Source organism: Strix uralensis, chromosome 2 (assembly GCF_047716275.1).
Source record: "Strix uralensis isolate ZFMK-TIS-50842 chromosome 2, bStrUra1, whole genome shotgun sequence".
In the NCBI taxonomy this organism is placed as follows: domain Eukaryota; kingdom Metazoa; phylum Chordata; class Aves; order Strigiformes; family Strigidae; genus Strix; species Strix uralensis.
Genome location: NC_133973.1, coordinates 104068062 through 104089816, shown reverse-complemented (window position 1 = coordinate 104089816; position 21755 = coordinate 104068062). Strand labels below are relative to the sequence as shown.

General features: G+C 39.0%; 1 protein-coding gene across 2 annotated transcripts in view; it reads right to left on the bottom strand.

The window, feature by feature from the left end:
- The window catches only part of DGKH (diacylglycerol kinase eta), a 173622-nt gene that overhangs the window by 29089 nt on the left and 122778 nt on the right, over window positions 1-21755 (bottom strand). For both annotated transcript variants that reach the window (XM_074859584.1, XM_074859583.1), the window contains exons 13-21: window positions 16600-16685; window positions 15040-15139; window positions 13512-13788; window positions 12946-13074; window positions 8425-8559; window positions 6532-6649; window positions 5531-5641; window positions 5281-5377; window positions 2093-2200 (exon numbers count right to left, since the gene is read on the bottom strand). In XM_074859584.1, the coding sequence (XP_074715685.1) occupies window positions 2093-2200; window positions 5281-5377; window positions 5531-5641; window positions 6532-6649; window positions 8425-8559; window positions 12946-13074; window positions 13512-13788; window positions 15040-15139; window positions 16600-16685 (1161 nt within the window). The remainder of the gene's footprint in view (window positions 1-2092; window positions 2201-5280; window positions 5378-5530; window positions 5642-6531; window positions 6650-8424; window positions 8560-12945; window positions 13075-13511; window positions 13789-15039; window positions 15140-16599; window positions 16686-21755) is intronic.

Below are 21755 nucleotides of genomic sequence, written 5' to 3'. Positions count from 1 at the left end.
TTGGCCAAGAGGCTGAGGAGGGCTTCTCAGGGGAAGGGCTGCAGAGCACTGCGGTGGCTTTGGCCAAGAGGCTGAGGAGGGCTTCTCAGGGGAAGGGCTGCAGAGCACAGTTGCCATAGTTTAGTGCCACATCCAGGTAGCACTTCCCTTCGGAGCATCCCAGGCTTGCACAAATAGGTATTGAGCAGGTAAGTGTCAAAGAACAAAAGTGCAATTTTACTGAGTCTAGAGTGTTTTGAAGCAAAAGGGTTCTCCACCTGAATTTTTCCAATTTTCATAGAAATTCTTCTGATTTTCACGCAGGGATGTGAACTTCTTGAAAAGAGAGAAGACGGTGATTCTGTTATTCCAAGATAAAAAGTATGGAGAGTCCTTGATCCAGCTTTAACAAGTATACCTGATGTTTACAGGGCTAGTTCTGCATTTAAGTAGTTTTAAAATTTAATTTATTTTGTGTTTCCATTTTAGCAAAAGGATGGACAAACCACAACCCAGTCTACTCTGTCTCTCCATCAGTAAAATATATCTGTACTGAAAACGAACCTTTTATTTTTTATAAAAGGCAACCAAATGTCTATGGATCAACATTCAAGAAACAATTCCCTTCTTTCCTGTCACCGGTCATGCTTCCAGCCTGTCTTCTGGACACCAAAAATGCATATCTAAACAAGCCCTCCTCAAGTTGGTTGTCATGCAACTGCCCTGCTTGTCTAACCAATAATGTTTCAGGAATAGTCACAGATGTCAAGGCAACATCTTTCTTTTCTCCAGATAAGCAGAATCAGCAGCACTGCAGACCACCACCATCACTTCTGATGATCAGTCACTCAAGATTGCACTAAAGCAGTGAATTGTGCTCCTAATTCTGTCCAGAACAAACATGTCACTTTGCTGGCACATCTGATTACCAGAAGACTAAGAATATCAGTAAAACTGCTCCAAGACACACACATTTACTGTATACCAGTATGACAGCTAAGACACATCTTCTCTTTCAGTCAGGCAGTCCAGGGAGAAAAATAAACTCCTGAACAGGAGCTGAGCAGATGTTGGAGCTGCTTTCAAGTTATTAATATGAACACAGACTATATAAAAACTTTAGATATCCATAGACAAAAGTAAACACAACTGCCATCCTGTGACATATACCAAAAATAAAAAAAGACATTGAAACATATTTAAATAATTTTTTGTGACTTTTATATATGTGTGTATATATATAAAAAAACAAAGGATAATAACTCAGAGGAAACTAAAAGCATTTTGGCAAAAAAATCCTGGATTGTCTGCATTAAAATCACAAGCTAATTTGCAATTACAGTTTTAAGTGATTGGGACCTCACATGCACTAAATCAGGAAATGCAGAATTAGGATAATCTGCTAGTGATTACAATTGTTGCACTGTGCATGAAGTGGGTGGCAGCAGTAAGACTGCTCCAAGTTGTAAGACATTTAGGTATCCGTGTAGTGTAACATTTCTTAGGATGTGTGAGGAAGAAGGGAAGAAAAGGTATCTTAAAGTATTTTAGAAGCTCATTGAAAATAATATGTAAAAAACAGATTACTACCCTCACTAAATTATCAGTCACTAAACGCATCAGTCCTCATTTTCTGAATCACCATCCCTTAGTCCAAAGCTGTTTGAAGAACAGGAGGAAAATTCAGGTATAAACCACGAGTGATTATCCTTGTCCACCTTGCTTATTGTTAGAATATAACAAAGAGAGGAATTTATACTTTGAGAAACCTTATTTAAAGGAGTTTGTAAAACATCATAGAGAGAAACTATTTGTGTCTCTCTTTATAAAGTTAGTGTCTAAAAATACTCATAGAGCCATTTAAAAAAAAAATCACTAAACCTTATTATGAACATTTTGCTGGAATGGAAATGACAGAAGGCAATAGACAGTGAAAAATCATGGCATATATTTTCAATAAAAATCAACAAGACAGTAGTGTGAAACAGCCTCCCTGAATAAGAGTTGCTATCCAAACTATATGCTACTACTAATAATATTAAATGAGAAGAGCAGTTCATGGTATTTATTGCTGGTTTTGCCCAGAAGGTTACTTGTTTTTAATGTTACTCACATCATCTTCTTTGGTTCCACCCCAGAAATTAGTCCCACCAGCATAGCTGGGAATGTTTAGCACAGCTATGCCCTGCAGACTTGGAAGGGGGATGTACTGCCCGTCACACTGTAATGGATAAAACTCATTCAGTATATAGATAATGTGATAAAAGTAATGAGCCATTTTTAACACATGAAGCTTCAACAGAGCTGGCAGGGAGGACAGAGAAGATTATTCCCTCCATGATGTGAAGAACCTCTAATACAAACCTCTTCTCCCCAGTCTTTGCACCAATTTTTCCAGAGCTGAAAAACATGCAGATACTGTAGTATCTACAGCAAAGGTGTTCCATGACTCTTCAAAGAAACATTTTTACATCCCTTATTGTGAAATTCCTCATGCATTTAGACCATACTCTGTCTATCAAGGATTAAAAATCTTTTTTCAATGAAGAAAGCTATCTCCCTGAGTGCATGCTGTAGGATCACCATGGACATTACAACAAGCTTCATCCACCCATTCAATAATTAGTCTTCCATCCTATATCATCATTCCCAAAATTGCAATACACTTGTTATTTAGGTAAATCCATTAAGTGAGGGGAAAAAAAAAAAAAGTAAAAAATCCAAGAATATTTCTGGCATAGCCACAAACACGTAGTTAAATGCAAGTGTTGTTAGCACTGTATGTTTGGCTTCCTGTAAAAATAACTTTACTCTCCTCCTAAAAATGCAAGGACAAATCTAGGACTGACCCCACAGTTGTTATCCTGGCTGTGGGCAGTTATTGATTTTGCAGGTAAGATGTCGCTCCTACGACTGACCACTCAGTCTTACCACTTTATCGTCCAAAACCCATGAGCAACTCCAAGTCCTACTCAACACTATCATTGGATAACAAAAGTCAATCTCACCCTACTTATGGCCAAGAGTAAATTTACAGACATCAGTGAAATCAGTCTTAACTTACAGCAGTACAACTGCCTGTAGAGGGGAGCCCAATGACCTCAAACCATTCAATTGGGAGTCAAAAGTGCAGTCCTGCAGCAGTGCCACAAGCATGGATTTGAAACAAGTTGGAAATAAAAGGTGTCCTCATTTCAGCCGGAATAAAGTTAGTTTTCTTTCTAGTACCTGGTATAGTGCTGTGTTTTGCATTTAGGATGACAATAATGTTGACATTTTAGTTGTTGCTAAGAAGTGTTTATACTAAGTCAAGGACTTTTCAGCTCCTCATACTGCCCTGCCAGTAGAGGCTGGGAGTGTACAAGAAGCTGGGAGAGGGCACAGCAAGGACAGCCGACCCAAAAGAGCCAAAGGGGTATTCCGTACCATATGACGTCATGCCCAGTATATAAACCAGGGGGAGTTGGCTGGGGGACACTGTGGCTCAGGGATTGGCTAGGCATTGGTCAGTGGGTGGTCAGCAATTGCATTGTGCAGCACTTGTTTCATATATTCTATAATTCTTCTTATTATTATTATCCTTTCCTTTTCTGTCCTATTAAACTGTCTTTATCTCAACCCACGAGTTTTTGGTTTGTTTTTTTTTTTTCCCCCCAATTCTCTTTCCCATCCCACTGGGATGGAGGGAGTGAGCAAGTGGCTGGATGATGCTTAATTGGTGGCTGGGGTTAAACCACGACACAAGGTCATAAATGCTGGATGCAGGTGTCACTTTGCAGATCATGAATTTGCGGGTCAAGTTGCCTTTAAAGAAGACTGTTAGACTACCACAAGTCACCGATCCCACAGAAGGATCTTAATATCATACAGATGCAATAGAAATACTCAGGAAATAAGGCCAGAATCTGTAGCAATTTTATCAGGAGGAGAAAGAGATGTAAAATTATTTCCAGAATGTGCTCTCTTTTTATGATTTACTATCAGCAACAAGACAGAATTCAACATTTTAATCAAAATGTGACAGCATCCAAAATATGCTGTTACTTTAATAGATGCTGCACAGCCATTTGTAGAGGTCTGCCTCCAATTTCTGAAATTGGTATTTTTAATTTTCCAGTGCTCTGCACCTCATCACACATTTTAGCATGAAGCTAATATTATGCAAGGCAATACTAAATATGAAATTTCTACTTGCTGGTTTACTTCCAGAAATATTCAAAAATAATTATGGAAAGGTCAGATTTGAATGCCTTATTGAATCTTATTCAAAAGATTCTGAAATTAGAATGCTATCTGCAGCATACATAACATTCTTTCCTGTCATTATATTTGCTAACTACTGCATAATTCCTTGATAATTAGTCAGTCCTTAGATAACAGCAATCTGTCACTACTACACAAAATCCTCCTAAATCTCAGAGAAAGAGTTCCAGTAACTTAAAATTATTCTTTCAAGTTAAAACGTTATCTTCATATAAATATTGTGAACTTTCATTTGAAATACTTAGCATGAAGTAAAAAGAGAAATTACATATGTTCTCTGTCAAAACCCAGCCTAGGTATTTTGGAAGCGAAAATAACTGTAACCTTCCTGTAGTCTTTTTCTGCATTTGATAATCATTTATATCTCCTTTAAGTTCCCCGTAATGTGAAGACGACTTAAATTTGATGTTAGAACTTAAAAGACAAAAAATAACCATGTTTAGATCATTTACACTGCATTCGTTGTTGCTGTGATAATATCTTGCTTCTTTTGTGTGACTGTCTCAAACACCTATTAGAGAAAGTCTTTACTGGTATAGCTGGGCTTCTTGCGATGCACATTCAGAATCTCCCCTTTTCTGTCAGAATTTTTGACTAAGATCATCTGTGTGCTCTCCCTGTATGTGTAATCAAGTTTTGAGACAGTTTAAAATTAACCTGAAGGATTAAGACTCCTTATCTCTTTCCTTTTGTTTAGAGTATGTTCATTGTTGTTATTGTCCTTAAAGCCTGGTCTCCCCCTTTGCAGCAGGGAACATTACAAAACATATCCTACCTATCTAGTAATTTTATTTTTTAAAAAAACCCGGTAATTACAAGAAACATTATATTGGGTATTTTGGGATATTTAAAAGACTGGCATTTTTCTCCAAAAAATCACATGGGGAACCACCTCTTACATAGCACATTTTTACACAGTGCCTTTGAGGTCAGCTTGGGTTGACACAAGGACTCTAAAAGGTTTCAAGAGGAAACCCCAATTCTTCATTACACATTGTGGAAGCAAAAATACTCATTCTGCCCATAAATAAAATTTACCTCAAGTTGAACTTTTTGTTCTAAGTTCTTGTAAGTTCTCTGCAGTAGCTCTTTTGTGCCAAGAACTCCATACCACATCATGTTTTTTGTCCGACTTCTGAAAACAGGTAAAACAAGACTCACATATTGAAATACACACATTAGTATGTCTTGTATTTGTAGGATGAGAAAAGTTAAGAAACTCAGATAAAGAGATAATGAAAAGAAAATAATGGAAATGTCTTGGCTCTATTACTGACAATTATGTTACCTGCACTTTTCTGGGTGCTCTTCTCGTTTGTTATTAAATTCTAGTGAAATTTTTGCATCTAACCCAATTCCAAAGTAGTTGTTCATGACACATTTTTCTGAATATCCCTCCCTGTTAGAACAAAAAAGATAATTAGGTGTACATTTGTACAGTATCTGGACACACAGAGCTTTGACCAAGATTGTGGTTGGTCTCAGAACAGATACATCAACCAAGAGGTGTCAAGAGATGTTTCCTCTGAATCTCCCTGAGGAAACCCAATGGTGGTAGAAGAGACAGGTTGGGTGCTAGCTCCTTTGCAAATGCAAGTTACTTCCTGTAGGGCAAAGAAGAAACTGTACTACACCCCATCCAGCACTATCTCCACCATACCCAAAATAACAGTGGGATACGAAGAAAGAGCTGCCCTGGGCATGGCTCCGAGACAGCGGCACCACACCAGGACGAGCACCCAGGCTGCATTTAGGCATGCTGGCACTAGATGTTTGGCTGATGGCACAGCAGTGTTTTATTTTGGGGGAACTGTGGCCCACAACACAGATACCATCCATAAGACTTTGCCAACACTGCATCCTGTTCTGGGAAGCAGAGACAGCTTAGGACGCAAAATTTCCATCTCACTGCTCCAGTCCTTAGGGGAACACTCTTCTTCCTCCACTACGATGGAGGACCTGCTTCAACATCTTGCTGGCAGCTGAGCTTGCATTCAGACCACCAGTTTGGGCAGGAAAACACAGCTGTGAAGGACTCTTGTCCTCCTCCTCCCAGAGCGAGTGAGCAAGGGTTGTGAGCAAACATGTCCTATTATTTCTGCTGCTGCAAGACAATTTTGCCTACTCATAACTAAAATGGCACAATCCAACTTATTTTCAGAACCTGAGGTCTGAATGAAAGCAAACAAGAACTTCACAATGAAAAAAAAGATTACAAAAAGGTTAAAAAAAAGGTTAAGAAAAGCAAACTAAAGCAAAACAGTAAATTTGGAAAAAAATATTTCTTACAGGGAGTCTGGATCCGGGTCAATAAATGGCGTAGCACCAAATGGATCGATGTTTGCTAGCAACATTTTGCTAATAATTGAACTTCCTGCAATAGAAGCAGCTAGACCAGCCCTCAAACCTGATTAAAAAAGAAACAGAAAAAAACAACAAAAAAACACTTTGTATTTTATAATTAGAGAAACATATATTGTCATAATATAAGCCACATAGCGAGAGACAAAATTATTTAAATCCATATAGGGAATGATTGCATTTCTATTTCAATTTTAACCTATTTTAGTTATCTTTTCAGGTGTCTGGCTCTCTTGAGCAGAAAGGCAGCTATGCTGCGGTGTGATGGCTGACTCTTCAAATACCACCATTGAGAAAGAAAAAAAGCAAAGAAAATTCAGGATTTCAGGCCAACAATCACTGGCTGGCATAGTAACCAAATCCAAAAAGACTACTAGATCTTTTTATTTAGTTTAATCTTCCTCTCCAAACTGTCCATGATTTTCCTTTGGTCCTTTCCTTTGAAAATATTCCTAAGGAATACCCTTATCATTTTTATAACTGGTAAAGTCATAGTTTAACTTAATTTGTGGAAAGATCACAGCTTCACCATGCTTACCTTGTCTAATATCGATGTCACTCTACAGAACACTGTGTAATGCATTTAAACAAAGAAAAATACTTTCTAAAAGCTTTCACTTAAATTGACCTAGAGAAAAATGTAAGCTCAGTTCCATTATGTTTTAACTATACTAATGAAGTTAATTAAAACACGTGTTTTACCGGTGCTCCCTAGTATTAATTACATTTGGATAAGAACGGGGGGGGGTTTAAGTGTTTTTACTGCACAGCAGCTTTGTGTAGTTTCAGTTATCCCCTTCCAGAGAGGTATCTACAGACACTTCTTATTCAGAGGGTTGAACTTCACATAGCTCTGTCCCTCTCTGACCCTTCATAGCCTCCCCTGATTAGGATGAATGATAGAAGGACGTGGGGACACTGGTGGATGAAAAATTGGACATGAGCCAGCAATGTGCACTCACAGCTCAGAAAGCCAACCACATCCTGGGCTGCATCAAGAGAAGTATGGCCAGCAGGTCGAGGGAGGTGATTCTCCCCCTCTACTCTGCTCTTGTGAGACCCCACCTGGAGTGCTGTGTCCAGCTCCAGGGCCCTCAGCACAAGAAAGACATGGACCTGTTGGAGTGGGTCCAGAGGAGGGCCAAGAAAATGGTCAGAGGGATGGAATACCTGTCCTATGAAAAAAGGCTGAGAAAGTTGGTTCAGCCTGAAGAAGAGAAAGCTCCAGGGAGACCTTATTGTGGCCTTTCAAAACATAAAGGGGGCTTATAAGCAAGACTGACAGACTTTTCATCAGGGCCTGTAGGGACAAGACAAGGGGAAACAGTTTTAAACTGAAAGAGGGTAGGTTTAGATTGGACATAAGGAAGAAATTTTTTATGATGAGGGTGGTGAGACACTGGAACAGGTTACTGATGCTGCGCCATCACTGGAAGTGTTCAAGGCCAGGTTGGACAGGTCTTTGAGCAACCTGATCTAGCGAAACATGTCCCTGCCCATGGCAGAGAGTTGGACTACCTGATCTTTAAGGTCCCTTCCAACCCAAACCACTGTGACTCTATGATTTTAAGATCCTGAATCTCATTTTTCATCCTCCAGAATCAAACACAACACTTCTGCTACATCTGGTGTTGTGCTAAATTATCAGGAACCTTCTACATTATTTTGCTTCTCCTACTATATGATTCAACACAAAGATGTGTATGTTGGCTCAAACAAATTCAGGGCATGAAGTAAAAATTGTTATTTGACAGCAAGAAGGGGCACAGAAGGCAATATTAAAGTAGTATAAGGAACAGCAGATTTCGAAATCATAATTACCTGGGCAGATAATCCTAGTGTTAAGCACTGGGAGGTTCTCCTTGCTTGCAGCCAAAGCTGGAGCAGAGAAAGAGCCTGTCTGAGAATGGACACCTCGGCTTGTACGTCGATCTGGAGATCTTGGTGCAGTTTTAACTGTGCAGAAGAAGTAAAAGAGCACTTACTAGACCTCTTATGATATTACCAAATACACAGTTTTTACAGTCTTGAAAATATTTCAAAAGCATTAATCTGTTACTATTCTATGACAAATGTCCTTCCTTCTCACACCACACTTTTTCTTCTAAATACACGGAAGAAAACTCAGAAACAGATCATGTGACAAGCACAAATTAAAATGAACAAGTGTGCACAGCATTCAATACGGGGAGTTCCTAACTTATACTTCAAGCTACTAGCAAAAACTGCATTATACCTACCTTAAAAAGCAATAGTATTTAATGCTGTAGTAAGCTTCTGATAAACATGTTAATGAAGTAATATGAATTTAACCTTAAATTCAATCCATACTTACTTATAAATATACCTATATCATATAGTATATTATTATTTATAACAATTTTAATATAGATAGCTATTCTGACCCATAGGCCATGGAAATACCTGATCAACAACCACACTATTTGCTTCAAGCAGCTAAAATGGGCCCCCTGCCTGCATCAGGTTTCTGAAAACATGAGACAAAACTCTGACATCTTTATCTACAGCCAAACTGAAAACTGCAAGGGAAGGGAAGAAGACATGTTCAGACATACTTGTCTTCTGCAGTTAGAGAGATCGTGGGAGCACCCGTTTCCCATTATCTTTTCTTTTTCACTAAAAAACGCGCAGAAATTCCCAAAATAATTGAAATAACTTATTTGTTAAAATTCTCCAGAAGATGGCTCAATAAAACTTTGTGACAGATAACATGGTGTTTTAGCTGATGTAATTGTTGGTGACAAAGCCTCAGGAAAAAGAAGGGGGAGAAAATCAAGGGGAAAGGGAAGATGTTCACAAAGAGTAAGTGGTAGCTCAGCGAGGCCAGTTATTCCTGGGGCTGCCTCTGGAGTTGATGAACAATAGGCTTTTCAGAGGGCGGACCTCAGGTGCTGTAATTTACTTTCCTGGCAGAACTTGTTTCATGCAGACTGAGAGAATATGCCAGTGTGTGCTTTAGCCTAGGGAAGTTCATCTTTGTGAAATTCAGCCCCATCGGACATAGCCAGAAATTGGTGCTCCAGGGAAGAAAGTTTGTGTATTACTGAATGCTTTGCTATAGCATTTCCATGTGCATGTAGAAAGCTTTTGCACACCAGATGACCATAGACAGACATTTGTTGGCTACCTCTGCTCCAAATTATGTCACATGTTAAAAGTACTTCAGCTTAGGACACCTTCAGTCTTGACCATCTGAAGAAGCTCAGAAAGAAAAATGAAATTATTTCTAAGTAATCTCATATAGTCCTCTCAAACCCTGAAAACTAATTCAGCAAAACCAGAATGATTAGGACTAGCACCAAGAAAGTAGAAGAAAAACACCACCAGAAATGTGGCGGGAAAGATAAAATATACTGGTTTTGTGGCAGGAGGGGGACAAATCAGTTCATGTCAATCAAGATAACTCAGCCTGAGAGTAACGTGGGTGTGCTGTAGGAAAACATTAATGAAAGAAAATGCAGAGTGGGAAAATCCAGAGACAAAGGGAATAACAAGAACCAGGGTTTAGAAATTGTGTTCAGATCAATTCAGGCCAGGATTTGGGCATTCACTTTTTTTAAACTGATAATAATCTAGCATGGAACAGTCAATGAAACGGCAAATTCTTCACCCTCATGTATCCCAAGAAAAAGATAATGCATCTTTCTGGATGACTTGCTTAAGTCAAACAGAAATTATTAGATGCAGGACAGGGATAAGTGGGTGAAATTTTCCGGACTGTTTTATATGAAAGGTCTGACCAAGTGGACTAACAGCTCCTTCTGACTTTAACATCTGTATAACAGCCTTAGCAATTATCACAAAATGCTATAGTATTGCATGATAACAATACAACACAATGATTTGTATCTGTGCACAACAAACCACTTTAATAGTGTTAAAAAATGAAAAGGAATAAAAACTGAAAGTGATATCTAACAAAGTTATTAAATATTTAGGTGAAGGTAATTAACATATGGAAAAATATTACCCTCATCAAATGGTCAGGAAGATCCTCAGAGGGTAAAATACAATATTCAGAACAAAATTAACATTCATTTTTCATAATGCTACTGAAAAATTCACAACGCTGTTCACACACTCTGTTCTCTCTGTACTTGGGAACAAGGCAGTTATATTAAATAGGAAAATCAACAGAGCAGCTGCTCTTTATTTGACAGATGAGACTCATGGGGATAACTGCAATAAAGATAAACTTTTGCTGTTCATGCTCTGATAAAAACAACAGAGCCCTAATGAGTAAAGCTGATGTTTCACTGCAGATAATTGAATTCATGTTTTATGCTTTGTCCCTAAACACTTATCTTTCACTGACAGCATTAATATGCACTCTATTTCACACATATCAGATGTATGAAGAATAATACAGCTCCCCAATAAACACAGAAATTTTATCACCAAGAAACAAGGGGTTTATATATATTTCTACATATGGATATACATATGTGTATATTTTTATTTTATTATATATTTATGGCAGTAGGATTGGGTCATCCCTAGGGCCAGCACCCTCTATAATCTAGTATTGAAACTGGACAACCAACAAGCATTGATTCCTATAGCCAAGGGAAAAGGAGAGGGGCCAATGAAGAGATAATCACTGGAGAAAGTCTGACATCCATTCCTGGAGAAAAGGAAATGTGAGATTCTGAATCAACAGATGAGGACACCACCTTTTAAGGACGTTGGTGTGGGTAAGGGTAACAGAAGGAATGCAAATCCCAAACGAATTTGCTCATTTTGCCACAGGAAGTGCACAACAAATATCTAGAGGATGAGTTTTGCTGCCCACCAGCTACCGCTGTTTCTCCATGACTCACAGCTCATCTTGAGACCTCACCTGCAGTGCGTCACTGTCCACTAATAGTATGGCAAAGACTGAAATTTCCACCTATAGTAAGAAGCAGCTTTCCTAAAATTACTACACAGCTTGAGACTCTTGAACGAACCTGTCACACGAACTACCAGTCTACACAAAATGCAGGATTGATGTTTGTGATGGAAAATGTCCAAACATGACCTCTGGCTGGACTGGCTTGGTGCCAAAACCAAGCAAGGGAGGAGGTGAGTAAGGGCCCGTACAGACAAACCATCCTTCCTTCTTCCACTGCAGCCACTCACTGGCAGATTTCATAAAGGACACATGAAGGAGAGATTTTACCCTATCATTTGAATGTAGGAATTAGTACTGTGCTATTTCAGGAAACGAGTATTCTCTGAATATCATTTTACACACAGTAACCAGTGAATAGCCAAAAGGAAAGCTTAGTGACAAAATGGGCTTTATGAAGCCCATTTACTTTAGGAAAATGCTACTTCCAAGCAAGTTGTTTGAAACTCAGATCACTCAATATTCTGATTGCTTTGTACAATTATTGATACAAATAATACAACTGGGTTCTTTCTGTTGCATTTTAAAACCCAGCATGGGCTACCCACGTTGTCTTCCTTTTTCATGGACAGTAACCTGCAGAGCCCCACAGTGAGGACAGAATGATGCTCCTACAGGAAAGCAGGAGCACTCAGAGAGCAGCAGCTGATAAAGGCCATCTGACCAAGGACAGGGCAGGTAGGGGGCTCTACACCTCAGAAAGCAAGAGTAGTTTGGTATAGTGGCTTGCCATATAGCAGCCAATAGCTGCAAGGAACTAGTCGGACCAATGACCTGTATTTGGGACAACGCAAGAAATTTTTCATGGGAAGAAGCTATAGGATATCAAAGACTTTGGTTCAAATTTCTGTTCTGGATTAGACAAATAGAGGAGGTGACCTTAGTACGGCCACTTCTCAGGAGACTTCCATGCTCCAGTTTCTATGATATTCTTTCCTGCTTTACACTGTTCCACTTCATACAGAAGACTTAAATATTCATTCTATCTGTTCCAATAACTGCCTCAAGGCAAGTTCCCAGCCGAAACATCAGGGTTTTGTTGTTAATACAATGAATAAATATGTCCATTTCACACATTTGAAACCCCTTCAACAGAAATTCCTATAATATGCCCTAAAATGCCTATGACTGAGACATACTATTGCCACCGTTACCTAGGCTCTAGTCCCTACTCAGGTTTATGCAGAAAGGTGAGTGTAAACACTGGATTAAATGCAGGCACCTTTCTCCCCTTTCTCTACCTTCTCAGCTTTGTAAATACATTCCAAGAGACTGTTCATGTCATCTCCAGCATATTTTCCCCTAACTTTTATTTATCCAAATATATTAAAATTTGTGACTAATTTCCAATGAAACAGGATGCTATCCTCCATAATGCAACTATAAGGAGACTGCATAGTTTTAAATTATTTTATTCCTAATTTACTCACTTGATATGGACTCAAGTTCCTTGGTATCTTCCTCTTTCTCCTCTTCTTTGGATTCATCCAATTCTTTGTTATATTCTAGTGGAGACTGGTTCACTTGTTCTTCACTATGAGCATTCTGCTCATCCACAACTGCTTATTTAAAAAAAAAAAAAAGACAAAGTTTCAAGATTTTTAAAGAAAAACTGCATACATGGAAAATTAGCTTCTTTTTTCTGTAGCTTTAAGCTTAAAAATATTAACAAAAGATTTCTATTGCCAATTCAGTTAAAGTCTAGCAATCCTTTGCCCATTGATAAAGATTTGCTGCTAGAAATTTTCATTTTGTGGAGGATAATAGTTATAAAAACAGCACACTTTTATATGAGCAGTCATGTGCATATATATGTATTCATATATGCAGACAGTCAGTCATTAACATCCAAACAAGCTGCATTTCTTTTCCTGCAGCTTGTAATAAGCACATAATTTTATCTATGTAAGAATGTAGAAATCAAACTTTAATAATGAAAATTTATGCTAAGCATCATTATTCTATCAGTAAGGATCAAAGCATTGCTGATGTGCACCTTTTTCTGCTTGTTCAATGATCTGCCTCACAGCCTTCTTCAAGCTGTTTGCTCGGAGCATTAACTGTTCCCTTGGTTTGAAGAGTTTCTGGGTGGAAGACTTTGAGACACACTCCGCTAATTGCTCTTTACTTTCAGACAAGGATTCTTCACTTGAAAACTCCTCTGCTTCTTCCTCTACAATGGGGGGAGTGATGCCTGGGAGAATGGGAGCAGCCTGGGCTTCTGTGTGAAGAGCCTGGAGCAATAGGTCTAGCTTCTCATTTAACTCGGAGCACTAAGACAAAGCGGAAAAGAATACACACACACAGTGAACGTGTGAACATTTTCAGGGAATTAAGTACCAGATTATATTTAACATTTTTGGTGTCCTAAGCATCTATGTAATTGTTTATGCAAAATCTAAACCTAGGTTCAACATTTTGGAATATCATATTATGAGTAGGTCTGCATCTTTTTTTTGCAGACAAACCCTGTGACAATCAACTAGATTAGAGTAATTATAGCAAAAAAACTCTACACTAGAATTAAAATAACACGCCATGCTAAACTCAGCCTGCCACATAACTAGGGTACAGATTAGATTTTACTCCTCTCCTGATGGACTGCAGCATGGAGAACCACCACAGATTTGCCCATACCATGCATTATAAGAAATCATGGGTGCTCAGTATCCCATTTTGGAGAGATAATCTACAGGGACATGCCCAGCTGTTAGACTGAGACACATGGGGTTGTTTTTGCAAAACAGCTGGACATTTAAGCAAGTGAGCTGTCACAGAGCAAAGAGGCTCAAGTCAGAACCAACCACTGTCAAACACCTCTATCCATCACCAAGCAGTTGTTCTCTCTAGGTACACTGGAAAAGAGGTGATTTTCTGTGCTTAAGGAAACCAACATTGTCTGGCCTTGAAACAGTAAAAAAGAAAAATTCATTTTCTAAAATGTGCACTGAATAGAAACATGAACCACAAGTTGCCATTTAGCAAGTACATTTCCTGATTCTGGGTTTGTTAGTGATTTTGTTTTCCCCTCTTCTTTTCAGCTCATGTAAATTTTGTGCCTCATATCAAATCCTTCTGTTTTTGTTTTTTTTTTTCCCCAATGCCTTTGCAACATGTTCTCTACGATTTGCAGCTTAAACCACTACTTTTAACATTGTAGTCCCTCTTCCCTTCATTCTCCCAGCATATTCTCTCTTCATTATCCCACTGTTTTCCTGTAGCTAACTTAATCCCTAAAAGTATAACTCCTAATACAAAATATTTCCTTTTATCTCTATGTACGGTACTACAAACTTTATCCTGTATGAAGGAAAAAGGTGTAAACAGAGTTTATAGAGATCTTAAGACTTTAAAGATGGTTTGTAAGTAACTGTTCTATGCAATAAGAAAAGAAGGATTTTCAAGTCACTGGTTGAAATGAAAGCTAAACTGGGCATCCTGAAGCAATTAGAAAATTAAACACCCATGAGCTATAAACTTTAAAAAACCTGCAACTTTAAACCAGAACATAGTCAGAGACTTACTTTAATGGCCATAGCATCAGCTTCGTCTGCATTTTCCATTGGTTTTTCGTAAGTCTTCCCTATTTTGGCAACAAAGTCCTTTACAGTTTCACATAATATTCTTCAGATAAAAAAAAGAAGATGGGAGAAATCAAATTAAATAAAACAGATACATTGTGAATATTAAATCCTTATGGAAATTTATTTATACGCATACTGCTAGAGAACATCCTTGTTGGAAACTGAACTCTGTAATCATACTTGCAAAGTAGATGACACTATTTTCCATGGCTTGCAAAATTCAAGTGATAAGTTTAAAACAAAAACTCTTCCTCCTTTTCATTTAAGCCTTTGCACACATTGTATCCAAGTCTCTTATTTCTAAGAACTGAAATAAACACAACTAATTTTATCCATTCCCTTGCTTGTACACCTATTCCAGAGGAGTTAGCAAGCTTGCATTCACTTTGATAACTTCACACAGTCTTCCAAACTCCCATGCAAATATGGAGCCTTGGAATCATGGAGAAAATCTACTAACTTTAATGGAGCACTTAGATGAAAGCATATGGCCACACAGGTCCCACTGCATAGCTCATGCTTTTGAACCACAGCTGACCCTGAGGCGTATCTATGTAAACTACAGTGGCTGCAATGAATTTTCATTGTGTAAACCAGAGAAAGACTTGGTTCTTATTACCTACACTGCAGACAGACAGCAAACTTACTAATGAGGTGCGGATAATTACTTAGTACTGTTCATTTGGTTGAAATTTATTTGACAGAAATTAAATAGATTTAACAAGATACAGAACCAGTTTAGAATCTGGAGTTATAATAATATCCTGCAGTTTAATTTTCAACATGTGCTATACATACTTTAAAATAAAATTTTATTAACTTGCTTTCAGCAGAAAAAAAAAGAGACGTAATGGCATTCAGATGTATTTTTGAAGATTCTACAACTGGTCTTTTGCATACGGTAAAATATAAGATTTTTTTTCGCAGAAAAGGTATACACAGAAGAGTTTTGATTTCAGATATGTCCATGATTTGCCAAGTAATTATCTCTCATTTTTGAGTGTTTCAGTTTGGGGAAAAAACCCCTATTGTCTGAGACCACTGTTGACTGAATTGATATAGACAGAGCTATGACAAAGCTACCTAGCGAAGTTCTGCTTCATGTTGGTGAAGAAGTTCTTTGTCCTCTTAAAGATATGGATATGCATAAAACAAACCAGAAGAAATGTAATGTAAAGTAGATCACATATTCACATTAGTAACAGTAAGTTTCATATTTACGATGCATGCTGATTTGGAGTGATGTAAAATCAATTTATATCAATACTATATGATTTCTTTAAATGCTGATGTGTTTAGTATTAAGCTATCCATTACAATTGTAGCATATAAAAATTTTGCAGAAAAAGCATCCACTCTAAAAGATATAAATCAAGATACATTAAGCCAAGCCAGTCAGGCCAGCTGCAAGAAAACCAGGCTTAGGCAGAAGGTTATTATGGTGATGATGTTACACAGGGGATTTATCCCACACATTATACATAAAACCGATCAACTCACTTGGCAGATGATATGACAACTGAGTGCTGATCAGAATTGAGAATTTTTGCAAGATGAGCAGCAACTGAATCCTCATAAGCAGATATCTGAAAACAGAGAGAAAAAAGACTTCAATTTCCACACGTTTCAGTAGTTTAACACCAAGCAGTGAGTTAAAACGGCTCCAAAAATAGCAGGATTTCCATTTCAGATCTAATACAAGGACAAGCAGCTGGCAATGCAGATTCTACCTGCATACTGTCTTTTATGTACCAGATTTTTAATATTCAAAATAACACTGCATCTGAGAACTTGATCCACAGCTCTTTTCCTCCTGAAGAGAAAACAGTAAGTTATTTCTAGGCTAAAAATAGTCCATGAGGCAGAAAAAATCTACCTTCTTTTTAAATTTGTAACAAACTGTACTATTAAAATCTAATATATTTTATTTCTAAAACAAGCAAAGTTTTCCTCAAACCAAGCTGCTCAACTAAGAATAAATCAGAAGTTTGCAGTTATAAGGCCTGAATTTTATTTTTACTGTCAGATGGGCTCTTAATCCACAAGTACCTCTACTAACAAAGGCTGCTAAAACTGGTATAATGTAATCAAAACAAATCCTTAAGGAGTAAACCATTTACGGCGTAGTCTTTACAAGAATGTTTAGGAGGATGAATGTGAGCTTTGTCCGTCTTTTCTTGCACAGAAGAATTGTAAGTTCTGAAATACTCAGGAAAAGATTTGGAATGGATCAGAAATGCATTCTCACACACTATATCCTGTCTCAAAATAGATACAGATCCAGACTCAATTTTAGAAAAAAATTCTAACCAAATTCCAAATCTGAAGCTAAAAATAAATGTAGTTCTGAAATTTTCTGATGGATTCTTTTAAGAATCTCTTCAAATCTCTTAGCGTGTTTTTGCCCTTGATATGGAGCAGGTAGACAGAGCACCCTTTTTTTTCTCCTAAACCCCAGCCTTAGTTGTAGACAGTAAATCAGTTTTCATTTCAAGGAAAAAACAAGACAAAACCTTCTAATCTGTGAGAAAGAACTATTGTTTTTCAAACATCAGTATAAGATTTCTGGAACCAAACCAAGTGAAACAAGTCCCCTGAAACTGGAGGAAAGAGAAAAAAAGAAAAGAATCAGATATGTACTTCTATTCACTTTTTCAATTGTGCTTTAATACGTTACCTACTGTAAGGTTAATTATGCTTTTTCTGAAATATCATAACTCAATAAACAATGAAAAAAACATTAAAATAGGGATTGAACAGGGTACTCAATAGAAAATGGCTTTGTCCAACTCAGAGTAATGGCAGGTAACTATAGCCTACAAAACTAATTTTCTAAAAAAAGAAGTTTTATATGAGCAGTTCCATTTTCAGGAGGGGCTACACACAATTTCAAAGCCAAAACTAACTAGAACAAAATGTATATTTTTGCCTTTACAAGATGAAGATACACTTGAAAACTTTAACTCTCTTGAAAAATTAGAGAAGATAAAGCCTTAGTCTGCATTGCAGACACTAGAAACAGAGCTGTGTGCAAAGCAACACCATTGCTCCTGTGATGGGAGTGCTGGAATGGAAGGATACAGGCTCTTTAGAAAGGGCAGGCAGGGGAGATGAGGAGGGGGTGTCACCCTCTATGTCAGTGACCAGCTGGAGTACATGGAGCTCTGCCATGAATCAGAAGCCAGCCAAGGGCTTATGGATAAGACTAAAGGCAGGGCAGAGACAGGTGACATTATAGTGGGGGTCTGCTACAGGCCACCAACCAGGAAGACCCAGCAGATGAGGCCCTCTACAGACAGATGGGAGCAGCCTCACATTCACAAGCCTCATGGGTGATTTCAACCACCCCGATATCTGCTGGAGGGACAACACAGCAGGGCATAAGCAATCCAGGAGGTCCCTGGAATGTGTGGATGATAACTTCTGCAAGTGATAGAGAAGCCAACAAGGAGAGGTGCTATGATGGACCTTGTTCTCACCAACAAGGAGGGGCTGGTGGGGAATGTGAAGCTCAAGGGCAGCCTTGGCTGCAGTGACCAGGAAATGGTGGAGTTCAATACCCTTAGGGCAGTGAGGAGGGCGCACAGCAAGCTCACTACCCTGGGCTTCAGGAGAACAGACTTTGGCCTCTTCAGGGATCTGCTTGGCAGAGTAGCATGGGATAAAGCCCTGGAGGGAAGAGGGGCCTAAGAAGGCTGGTTAATATTCAAGGATCACTCCTCCAAGCTCAGGAACAATGCATCCCAACAAAGAGGAAGTCAAGCAAAAATGATAGGAGGCCTGTGTGGATGAACAAGGAGCTCCTGGACAAACTCAAACACAAAAAGGAAGCCTACAGAGGGTGGAAGCAAGGACAGGTAGCCTGGGAGGAATACAGAGAAATTGTCCCAGCAGCTAGGGATCAGATTAGGAAAGCTAAAGCCATGATAGACTTAAATCTGGCCAGGGACATCAAGGGCAACAAGAAAAGCTTCTACTAGTGTGTTGGTGATAAAAAGAAGACTAGGGAGAATGTGGGCCCTTTCTAGAAGGAAACGAGAGACCTGGTTGCCTGGGTCATGGAGAAGGCTGAGGTACTCAATGACTTTTTTGCCTCAGTCTTCGCTGGCAAGTCCTTCAGCCACACCGCCCAAGACACAGAATGCAAACTCAGGGATTGGGAGAATGAAGAACCACCCACTGTAGGAGAAGACCAGGTTCAAGACCACCTAAGGAACCTGAAGGTGCACAAGTCCATGTGACCTGATGAGACACATCCATGGGTCCTGAGGGAACTGGTGGATGAAGTGGCTAAGCCACTATCCATCACATCTCAGAAGTCATTGCAGTCTGATGCAGTTCCCGCTGACTAGAAAAGGGGAAACATAACCCCCATTTCTAAAAAGGGAAAAAAGGAAGACCTGGGGAACTACAGGCCAGTCAGTCTCACCTCTGTGCCTGACAAGATCATGGAGTGGATACTCCTGGAAATGATGCTAAGGTACATGGAAAATAAGGAGGTGACTGGTGACAGCCACATGGCTTCACTAAGGGCAAATCGTGTCTGACAAATTTGGTGGCCTTCTATGATGGGGTTACAGTGTTGGTGGATAAGAGAAGAGCAACTGACATCATCTACCCGGACTTGTGCAAAGCATTTGACAGTCCCGCATGACATCCTTGCCTCTAAATTGGAGAGACATGGATTTGATGGATGGATCACTCGGCATATAAGGAATTCGCTGGATGGTCGCACTCAAAGAGTTGCAGTCAAGGGATTGATGTCCAAGAGGAGACCAGTGATGAGTGGTGTTTCTCAGGAGTCCGTACTGGGACCAGTGCTGTTTAACATCTTTGTCAGGGACATGGACAGTGGGATTGAGTGCACCCTCAGCAAGATTGCCAATGACACCAAGCTGTGTGGAGCGGTCGACACACTGGAGGGAAGGGATGTGCCATCCAGAGGGACCTTGACAGGCTGGAGAGGTGGGCCTGTGCAAACCTCATGAAGTTCAACAAGGCCAAGTACAAGGTCCTGCACTTGGGTCAGGGCAATCACAAGCACAAATACAGGCTGGGCAATGAGGGGATTGAGAGCAGCCAATGAGGGGATTGAGAGCAGCCCCAAGAAGAACATTGGGTTGTTGGCGGACTATAAGCTCAACATGACCCAGCAGTGTGCTCTAGCAGCCCAGAAAGCCAACCATATCCTGGGCCGCAAAAAGAGAAGTGTGGCCAGCAGGCTGAGGGAGGTGATTCTTCCCCTCTACTCTGCTCTCATGAGACCCCCACCTGGAGTACTGCATTCAGCTCTGGGGCCCCCAACATAAGAAGGACATGGACCTGTTGGACCAAGTCCAGAGGAGGGCCACAAAGATGATCAGAAAGCTGGAGCACCTCTTCTATGAAGACAGGCTGAGAAACTTGGGGTTGTTCAGCCTGGAGGAGAGAAGGCTCCAGGGAGACCTTATAGCAGCCTTCCACTACCTAAAGGGGGCCTACAGGAAAGATGGGGAGGGACTTTTTACAAGGACATGTAGTGATAGGACAAGGGGTAATGGTTTTAAACTGAAAGAGGGTAGATTTAGATTCACTGTAAGGAAGAAGTTCTTCACTGTGAAGATAGTGAGACACTGGAACAGGCTGCTCAGAGAAGTTGTGGATGTTCCCTCCCTGGAAGTGTTCAAGGCCAGGTTGGACGGGGCTTTGAGCAACCTGGTCTAGTGGAAGGTGTCCCTGCCCATGGCAGGGGGGTTGGAACTAGATGATCTTTAAGGTCCCTTCCAACCTGAACTATTCTATGATTCTATGAAAATCCCAGCCAGTGAAGCCCCAGCACTTTTGCATCTCTATATCCAGCAAGCTGTCAAAGGTTATAACCAACACCCTTAATTGGCTCCTTGCCAATTAAAACAGCCTGAATTATTAAATTATTCAAGGACCTGCTGATTAATTATTGCTTCTCAAGTACGTTTAAAAGTTCATATGCATTCACTTTCTTAGGAATATATTATTTTCTCATTTCTAGTCAGACTTTCCATGCCAATTAATTTGATTAAGCACCTCACTCTCTCTCAAAATCGAAACCTCATCAGATAGTACAAGCACAAATCTAGTCTGAAAACAGACTAAGCTTTCCTTTGAGGTCACTTATGATTTTGAGCTCGCCGAAAGAGCAAAGAGAAAGTTGGGTGGTATCACCTGATCCAACTCAAGCCACAAAAGGTTCTCTCTTCCTTTCAGAATACAACCTTTGCCTTAGAAATGTTGGGGTTTTTCCAATGGTTATTCCAAACTAAAGATAACAAATATTTTGCTTTTATATATATATAATATATATATTTTATATATTTATATGTATTATTACAGTATAGACATTATTATACAATAACAATACTAAATCATACAATTACATACAAAATAATATGCTATATTATTATATGTAATTGTATAAATATATAATGTATTAAATAATAATATAATACAATGCTATAGCCTTATATGAAATATTATATAATATATATAAATTAATTCACAACATATATATAAAAATATGTTTTTCAGGAAGAAATTTTTCTGACTGCTCTGCTGAAGACTCCTTACCTTCATTCATTTTTGGCAAATAATACAGAACTGGAAACCCTAATTACTTGAGATATACTCCATGAACAGACATT